This window comes from Habropoda laboriosa, unplaced genomic scaffold (assembly GCF_001263275.1).
Source record: "Habropoda laboriosa isolate 0110345459 unplaced genomic scaffold, ASM126327v1 scaffold57, whole genome shotgun sequence".
NCBI lineage: Eukaryota > Metazoa > Arthropoda > Insecta > Hymenoptera > Apidae > Habropoda > Habropoda laboriosa.
In genome coordinates, this window is record NW_017100229.1 from 1,078,318 (window position 1) to 1,087,868 (window position 9,551).

A 9,551-nucleotide genomic window follows, 5' to 3' on the forward strand; every position below is an offset into this window, starting at 1 on the left:
CGCATCGAGTGAAACCTGTTTCGTTATTTACAATCTGACTTTTGTTCGCGCCACTGGCTCGAAGACGTGGCACGCGATGTATGAAAACGATAGTGTCGGCGATGACGATAATTAAAATTAAGAAAGCAAGGAAAAAAGGCGAAAAAAAAAGAACAGAAAGAAAAATTGTCGAGAAGAAAGCAAATAGGGACGGAGGAGAAGAAACGTCGCTTAAAAGGCGGGCCCTGGCTAATTATTCAATTCGCTCTATCCTTATCGACACCCGGTTATGAATTCGGCACACGTGAAGATAACAGCTGCATTGGTGGTGACGTCATCGGCTAACCAGATAGAAACCGGTTCAATAATAACCGTCCCGTGGCAACGCGTCACAATTAACAATCTGTGGCCCGTAACAAGCCACCGACCAGCCGGCGGCCTCATCAGCCGCGTGTAAAAAGAAGAGGAGCAGCTGATTTATTGATGAACGAACGAATTAGAATAGCATGAGATCGACAACCCGAAATATCGTTGCAGACATCAGCGGGCACGACTGATGTAATCGCGTTATCTAAATCCATCTATTCGCACAAGCATAAATACACACATCTACACCTGTCGACTTTTCGTGTCGACGTCACTAACCTGCTTCGATAAGCCAGGATTTCAATCAATTACCATAGGATTCGATCATTCGCGAATCGAAAGAATGATAATACCTTTGGCGAAGTTAATCGTGGCTGTGATTTACATTGACGCGCCTGGAATATTATAATCAACAGTTACGGAATCTCTGTTTCGCGGTAAAACCGTGAGTTCAACCGGGGATTCCTCATGGCCGGTTGCACAATTACCCGATCACCTATCGCGTCTTATCAACAGACGAAATTTGTCAAATAAACTGTCCAGATTATCCTTCTATGAAAATAGGATCGAAACTGAACGTTGAAAAAAATATTAATCCTTCCTCTCGATCGAAATTTGGAAACGATCCAAACCTAATGTCTCAATCTGTGGAAGATCACCTCTCGGACAATGTATCACGTTCCCTCTAGGTAATTCTTCTAGATCCATTCGACCCGATGCCCGATAGCTACGATACATTTGTAATAATAACAATAATCACGATGATAGACGCATCTTTCTCTGTCTCTCAAGGAAATGGAATATCGGAGCATCCCATAGTGAGAAGGGGTCGACGATGCACGTGGCGCGGCTCTCCATGTATACACCGTAGGCAACTCGCGTCCTTTTTCCCGCAGCGCACGAAAGTTAGAGACAATAGGTACGTGGGCGCAGCATCGCGAACCCTAACCTTAGGTGATCCCATATTCCGTTCTCTCCCGTTCAACGTTCCCCTCTGTCTCTCTTGATTCCTCTCCTCCTCCTCCTCCTATTTTCTTCTCTTTCGCTCTTTATGCAAGAACTGTTGTGTTAGGTCGCCTAGCCAAGAAGCTATCCTCCTCCTCCTCCTCCTCCGCCTCCCCTCTGCCGTCTCATTGCGCCTTACCTCACCTGCACCTTCTCAGGTATTTCTCTTTATCTACGGAGTGGCGAGAGTGCCGCTTGCGAAATCCCAGAAGTCTGCGCCCGCCATGCGCGCACGGTGCGCTATGCGGCCGCCTCGTGTCGTGCCACCGATGCAACCGAAGAAGGGAGCTATCAGGGCCGAGGATCGTAACCCCTTGGAAAAGCTTCGCGAAAGCATCCAGTTTCCATAACAATCTCCAACTCGGATACAATCGAGTGTGATGTTACAGCATTTAACACTTTCATTGCTATTGATCGTTGATGACGAGAGAGTAGCAACGATGATGTCACGATTTACAGATGAATGACAGTGCCTTCGACGAGTGTCACACGATTGCTAATTGTTCGTGTCGCAAAGGAAGATACGTTTTCTCGTCTCTGTACGATCTTGCTGAAATTTGAGTTATCTGCAAGTGTGACAAGACTTTTGGATGGAAGTGTACATCGTTTTAAGTAGAGGACACTTTGCAAATTCACCCTGGAATATCTCCAAGTTCTTCGAACAATCGACGATATTTCAAGCGTTAATCGAATTATCTCTGGTCCAATTGCACAATATACACAAACAACTTCCACCCACGAGTTTTCGCTAGACAAAACGACGAAGACAGTATCATTCTCCATCTACCGTAAAAGACCGCAAAACCACCTTTCGTGTTTCTAGGGATGTTGCAGAAGATAGGTTACCTCTAGGATTCCGGTATTTTTTTCGTTCCAACCAGTCACGATCAGGTACATTGTTGCAAATAAGCGGAGGTGGGGTTATCGTGTCAATCGTTGGTGCCTTCGTAGAGAACTTTAGCCGCGTATTTGTCACGGAGCCGCGTCACGGCCAATTTCTCCTCGGTAGTCATGAATTCCTAATGCAGGCTAAATTCAGCCGTGTTGCCTGCTGTAGTTCCTTTTCTCTCCTTTCCTCCTTCATCCCCGTTACATAATATCCAGCGGGGCCTGTTATCCGTCTCTCTGGAACCGCGTGAGACGCCTTATTTAGAATATTTCGTAGGCACCGGGTAATTCGATTATCGTTGATCGACCGTAATCTAACGGGCCACAATATAAGGGGTGGCCGGGGCCAACGAATGCGGGCCACGGGAAAGCATTGTTGCGTATTAGATTTCAGGTTGGGAATACTTCGATCGGACATTCCCAGACACAAAGGATCTAGAACTGAAAGTCTTACTGTACAATATAGAACAACGTTAAAGCCATACGTTACCAAGAGGAAACTATCATTCGTCTATGTTATTGTTCTTCGTAAAATCCATTAAGATACAGGTAACGTCTGACGCACCCCAAAATTCATTTCTCACGAAGATTGCTCGTAGTAGAGAAAACCGCTGTTCCATACGGTGTCGAGTTGAGATTCGATCAGGAATAGGAGGATTTTTAAAAAAGAGAAAAATCTTCGAAAGCAGAGGTAAATCCAATAGCGGATGAATTAAATATAATCCATTTTCTAGGTGAAAGAATTAACCTATTTACTAAGTCCTCCTCGGTTTAACAGTCGATATCTCTTGCATACTTTGATGAAACGAAGTTTCAAAAGCTGAATCTTATTGTTCTCCCAAGATCCCGTAAATTCATTTCTCACGGAGTCTGCTTAGTTTAGACAACGTTCTTCCATACGTGTACCCTAACGGAGCTCGGATTCGATGAAAAATAAGTCCATTTTTAAACGAAGAAAAATCTTCCAAACGAGAAACGAAGCAAAGAAGTAGAGATTCAATGATGAATTAAAAATAATCCACTCGCCAGGGTGAAAGAAGTAACCCAACGATCGATATCTCCGGAATATTCGAACGTAATTAAATCTCATCTGAGACGCTCCCGAAAAATTCGTTTCTCACGAAGTCTCCAAGCCCCGTCAAATCTCCCGTACATCTCCTCTCCCAGTTCGAAATGCCACGACAGAGATCGAGCAACAAAGTTGGCCGATTCTGCGGGGGTGTTTCGATCGAGACGAATCGATGATCCCCCGTTCGACCGATCGACCGTTACGTTCCGCAAGATGCAATTGTGCAAAAGGTAACGATCGGTTTTCTTTCCGCGTGGAATGCCGCGGAGAAGGTGCATTCTAAGCGCACCCACCGTGGCGCGAACCAACGCGCGTCGCGCGACGCAAAACAAGGACAATGTGATACAGGCACACACCGAACGATATAGAAATCCGCGAGTGTAACAGGAATGATCGCGCGGATCGGTGGTGAGATTGGCATTGCCTCTCGTAGAAGAAGGAGCGAGGATGATCGCGATAAAGAAACAATCGAACTGCGTCCCGCCCACGGCTCCGCCAACATTCAATTGTGCCTATTCCCTCTCTCTCTCTATCCTTCCTTCAACTTCTTCTCTCCTTCTACATGGACCAACAGACACGTCGAGGTACTCTTAACGGTACAACCCCCGCAGAGAGTGGCCCCGAGAGTTGGTACCTCCACTCATTGTTTCCAGACGATTCTGAACGGTTTTCACGTTCGATAACAGGTAGGTTTGTAATTTTCCTTTTTCCCCCGTTTCTCTCTCTCTCTCTCTCTCTCTCGTTCGATGATGTAAGGTAGCAACACACGTGTTACATGCAGGGATGGCAAGTTTGAAACGGAGAAGGAAGAGGAAGAGAAGCGTCGAGTGTGCAGACAGGGAGGAAGAGATAAAATTAGATCGAGAATGAGCAATGGAAGAAGATTCATTGGATTGGATGGTACAGATGCAATCTCTCTACTAGGTGGATATTGCCGTATTACGCAACCTACCAGCTAGACTGGATGATCGAGTGAGGTGAAACATTGTCATCGCGTTCGCCGTTTCACCTCTCTCGTGGAAATGTGGAAGAAAAAGTGAAAGAAATATGGAGAACTATGCGCAAACTTATATCACTGTCGAATTAAATAGTCAGTCCACTATACACCCCGGAATTCGCTCAGATTCGACTATACCTATAACTCTCATCAACTATTCACCGATGTCGAACTTTCAAAGTGAAACGTTACCTCCCCCAGTCGTGAACCTTCATCGTGAAACTTTTCAAGTTAAAAACGTTCGTGTGCAACCGCCACCCCCTTGGTTCGTACGTTTCGCTGCGACCTTAACCCTTTCGAATCTACGGACATCTCGCGAATACGTTCAAATTTCGGCTCGTTGTGCCACCCTGTATACTTTCAATCCCTCGTAAGGAAGCTTTGAAATTGAGGGTTCCAAATGACCTCACGACCCAAGATTCTAAGATGTGTCTCTGAATCCCGAATGAGTCTCGCAACCTACTGAACTTAATTCGTTAACTCTACGATTAGACCAGAAGAATCTCACATGTAGGATAATTAAAGGATGCAAGAATTTTCGCCGAAAGCTTTAAATAAACAAGAGTGACATATCCCGTTCCAAGTGAATATCATTTCGCGAGACATTTCGCCGATCGCGAAAGGATTAAGGGGGAGGAACGGCGAACAGGTGTCGAAACAGCCCTTGTATCGTCGGTGGCCTAACGAAGAACGTCGATAGTTAAACGAAGGGAAACGTTCGACTCGGCCTTCTAGTTGTTCTTCATCATTATCATCATCCTCCTCGTCCCTGTCGTCTCACCCCGGCCGTTCTTCCGCCGTCCGCGGAGACTTTCGAAATCGACTAGTCGCGTTCGATTCGTGCCACTCGCTCGCTGCTCACGGAGCATCGGCGTTTTCCGCGACGTGCAAAGGTCACCGCAACAGGCCGCGGCGCAGCTACGCTCTCGGGAAAGAAGACGCGAGTCACCGGCGCGCGTACTCTTACGAGGGGAGGTCAGGTAAGGTAACTGGTAACCCGGCTCTTCCCTCTTCCCTCTCACCTTCGCGTTTTATGTTGCAAACTAGTACTCGTCTTTAGTAATACTCGATGGTAACCGAGCATCGCGAGAGCTTCTAGAAAACCCGCGCTTGGATCCGGCTAATTTTCCCCTTCTAATCGATCTTTAATCGATGGAGAAACAACCCTTCGAATCGGGCCAATTTCCACCTGGATTAGTTTTCGGATAGTTCTACCTTAACTACCGCCTGTTGCGTAATTTTTCTGTCAGCGAAATAGGTTGAAATTTTGGTGTATCAATTAGAAATGAGTGTAGGGTTAATCTTTCGATAAGAATGATAATTATTTTGTGTTACGAGTGAAGGTAAAGGGTTAATCTACCACTGGAGAAATTTTCCATTTAGACCCTGGATGATAGGTTTCTCTCGAATTTCTAGAAGAAATTACCTAAACAAGATGTTAATTCAACGACCGGTCGGCAAAAAACCCGCGAAACTACTTGTATATATGCTCATTTTAATCGGAATGTTTCCTTCGAATTGTTTATCTCGGTTTCTCCCGGCTCGGCTGAACTAGCGCCACTTACTATCGGGATTCCTCTAATTCCAACGTGATATTCGAGCGTTTCCACGAACAGGCTGAAATGCTGGAGAACGTGAAGCATTCGTGATGATACTCCCGAGGCTTCTTGTTCACCCTCTCCGGCGATAATCGTGCTCGTTGTCTATCGAGGCAACACACAACGATGCTTCTTCTCGTAAGAAGAGGGAGGATGAAAAAAGCGGCGCGATATCGCGATGCAATCATCGCTCGTTCGAACGACGATGAATCTGCATTATTCGAAGGCGCAGCGTGGTCCAACGTAGTACCGTCATCCTAACCATTTTGCAACCCCCCGCTGACCGAACGCCTTTTTCGATACCGATTACTGCGCCGATCGCACGTTCTTGATAGAAACAGCGCGCTAGGATAGGCACTCTGATGTGGTACGAACGCGTGGGAACGCCTTCCAGATACGTCGGAGGCTTTTCTTTTCATTTTATTCCCACGTTTCCCCTACACCGATATCACCGAATATTCGATTAGCTATCGGAAGTTTAATTAAAATCCAATTTTAATCACAGCTTACGCTTAGAGAAAACTTTTAAACGAGATCAGTTTTCAATTTTCCTTATTCTCCCTATTTTCTTCAACTGAAAATTAGCACAAATTTACACAAGTTTGCCTTGGTTATGACGATGTTACATTTAACCCTTTCGTGACCAATGGAACGCGTATATACATCACACTTGAGTACTCGAAAATTTAATCTGAATGTAATATCCATTAGAGACACGATAAAAAGAAAGAAATTTTGCAGTCACGAAAGGGTTAACAGAAATCTTGTAACTCTATCTCGACTTTTATGCAACACTACAAAGCTTCTTCCTTCCCCTTTGTCCTTTCTCTTATCCGTTTCACCCTTTTGCCTCGTTCCTTCCTTTCTACCTTGCACGGTTGTTTACCGCGCGATAACCGAACTAGAATTAAAGTCAAAGTACGTATCGCGTTTTCCCGGTATCCCGTCGATTTCTACGGAAATTTACGCGCCGGCTACAGGCGGGTATACACGTAAAATATGAAACTCGCGTATCGTGTAGGATTGGTGATACCGGTGCAACAACTTTCTAGAGTATAGCGGAGCCAAAAAAGAGCAACCGACACCAATGACGGTGGGTACACACCGGCTACCTGCTGCAAACGATTTCTTTGAGAATATCTAGGCGTTACGCAATCGTGCCGCCGCGATTGTGCATATTCAGCGTTTACAATGCGGGACGGTCAGAATCGATTTCATAGAGAATTACTGGAAGGCATGTCGGAGGGGCCAAGGAGCCAAGAGAGCCGCGTAGAGCGATAGAGAGCATACCTATCTGTCCGGGATTTTTCTGACCCGCGAGGATTCGATTTGCGTGACGCAATGCCCGCGGCAGAATCTCCTCGCGTGAATTTTTCAAGCTGCGACCTCGTCGAGCCGCAACGATACACCCGCTTGCTTTCACGCGCGATCGAAGCTACTCGTTTCGAGATCACCCTTTCCCCTTAGAGCTACCCGTGACTTTATCGATCTGGGATCTTCTGGTGCGCACGGTTTTACGCAACATCTTCTCGAATTTGAGAAATCTTCTTTTTCAATTAACCTAGTTAGAAACGAATTAAAAGAAAAGAGAGAAAAAATGATCGAAAGGAGATCCAGGAACGGTGAGCGTGTCTGACGAGAAGGGAAGTATGAACCTGCAAGGACGAGTACGGTTAATGGACAAATTACTGAACGATAGAAGATTTTTGGAGCGCTGTATCAGGACGGTAGTGATCACATCACGTCCGTGATTATTATTTTGTACAACAGAACAATTCTCGTTCCAGCTGCTTTTTCGTTTTTAATGCTAAAATGAACACTGATCGATCAAAACGTATGTATGTATGTATATGTATATTAAGTTAGAAAACCGTGAATTCGGTCCGTGGATGTTTCTTTGTTTTCTTTTCTTCTTCTTCACCCCCTCTCTCTCTCTCTCTCTCCCTTTCTCTCACCCGTTTTGTTTTGTTTCTTTTTCTTTCGTTCCTTCGTTGTAGAAGTGGCAGCTCTTCTAGAAAATGCCAGTTTCCCCGCACGCAGCAGCAGGTTATTGATTAATCGAGTTGTTGACTCCACGCTTGCAGCGAGCTTCGTCGAATGGATCTTCCGATTGAATGGGCAGGACGCGTAGGTAGACCGAGGTATATACTTAGGGAAGGGACACAGGTGCCTCCTTTGAAGCACACTTCCTCCTTTATATAATACGATTACGAGGTAAAACTAAGTTTAAAGTACTGTCGATTGGGTCTTCGTGGTGCGTGCGCTTCTCGTCATTGACGACCCTCTAGCTGCTCCTTCAGTTCTCCAAGAAAGACACGAATTGCGTGAGTTTGTACAGCTGATCCTCGGTAAGGCAGACCTCGCTCGCGAGATTGGTCTCTTCTTTCATTTTACACGGCTGCACCATTGTTCCTTCCACCGTCCAGCCTCTTTCGACGGCGACTCGACAAGCTTCTTCCAACGGCAAACCGGTCATCGATGCGAACACGGTTAATTTCAGCGACGAGTAAGCCTTGGATATTAAGCTGATGGCCCTTTCTCGAACGTTGTCTGAAAGAACGAGTAACAATTCACGTCTTCACCCCAAGTATCTTCCTTGTTTCTTCTCGTGAAAGTCTTAAATTATTCCAACACCAAGTTTGCTCCAAAATGAGAAAATAGTCTGAATTTGTTGATTCTAAGTTCTTCCAAAGTGTATACCTTTCAAAGCTGCCATGATATCAGAAACATCCTCGCTCCATTCTTCGTTAAGGGCGACGTGAACCGCAGGCCAGTCCCTCTGCCACATGCGCTGACCTACCACCCATATCTGGCCGAGTTCCGCACTTCCGCTTTTCAGGTCCGCCGGTATCCGCTTCCACAGGTACTTAGCGTTGCATCTGCGACGGCGATTTTCCGATCAAATAAAGGCGGATCGAAATCTCACTCGTGCAGGTCTTACAAGGAACGAATTTGTGTCGTTGAAGTATTGTTAATACGAATAAAAAGCTAAATGATTGCTAGAAGCTCTGTTAAAGTAAAGAAGAAAGGGACGTGTCCCGTTGTAGAGAGGGGGAATAAAACGATACGAGACGTTGAAACGTAGAAAAAACAAAAATGGTTTTATTCGTTCGAAGAGAGAAATTAATTCGTCGAATTGTACACACGGTGAGAAGATTAATGAAAAATATTAGAAAATTATGAATGGAATACGGTTAAGTACAGTGTGGAACGGTTGATAATTATAGTAGAGTGTAATAGGTGTAATGAAACAAGTGTAACGTGATAAATTAGTTAAAAACGATAAATATAAGTAATTAAGCTGCAACAACAAACACACAATGATGCGTTAAAAATCGTTACGCCGTGCGAACAGCGAGCGCATAATCCATAAAATCGATCGATTAGTCGTGAATCAATTTTTCTTTTTTCTTTTTTAACGAAATATATGTACGCAACGTAAAGAAAGTGTGGTATGGTTATGGGTTGCTTGCTATTTTTAAAAAACAAACTCGCCATTAAGTTCGGAGTGAAAACGTTCTGCATACATAAGAGGAAGCTTGGAAAAAAAAAAATGAATGACGTACTTACACGCAAAAGAGTAACTAAAAAATCTTCGCCTTTTACTATCGCTAAAAAAGTTGCAGAAAACAATTTCACAAGCAAGATG

At 44.9% G+C, this 9,551-nt stretch overlaps 1 protein-coding gene across 1 annotated transcript in view; it reads right to left on the reverse strand.

The window, feature by feature from the left end:
- Window positions 1-7,829: 7,829 nt before the first annotated feature.
- The window catches only part of LOC108571350 (COP9 signalosome complex subunit 8), a 2,327-nt gene continuing 605 nt past the window's right edge, over window positions 7,830-9,551 (reverse strand). The window contains exons 3-4 of the mRNA XM_017933366.1: window positions 8,603-8,781; window positions 7,830-8,452 (exon numbers count right to left, since the gene is read on the reverse strand). Of these exons, the coding sequence (XP_017788855.1) occupies window positions 8,199-8,452; window positions 8,603-8,781 (433 nt within the window). The 3' untranslated portion in view covers window positions 7,830-8,198. The remainder of the gene's footprint in view (window positions 8,453-8,602; window positions 8,782-9,551) is intronic.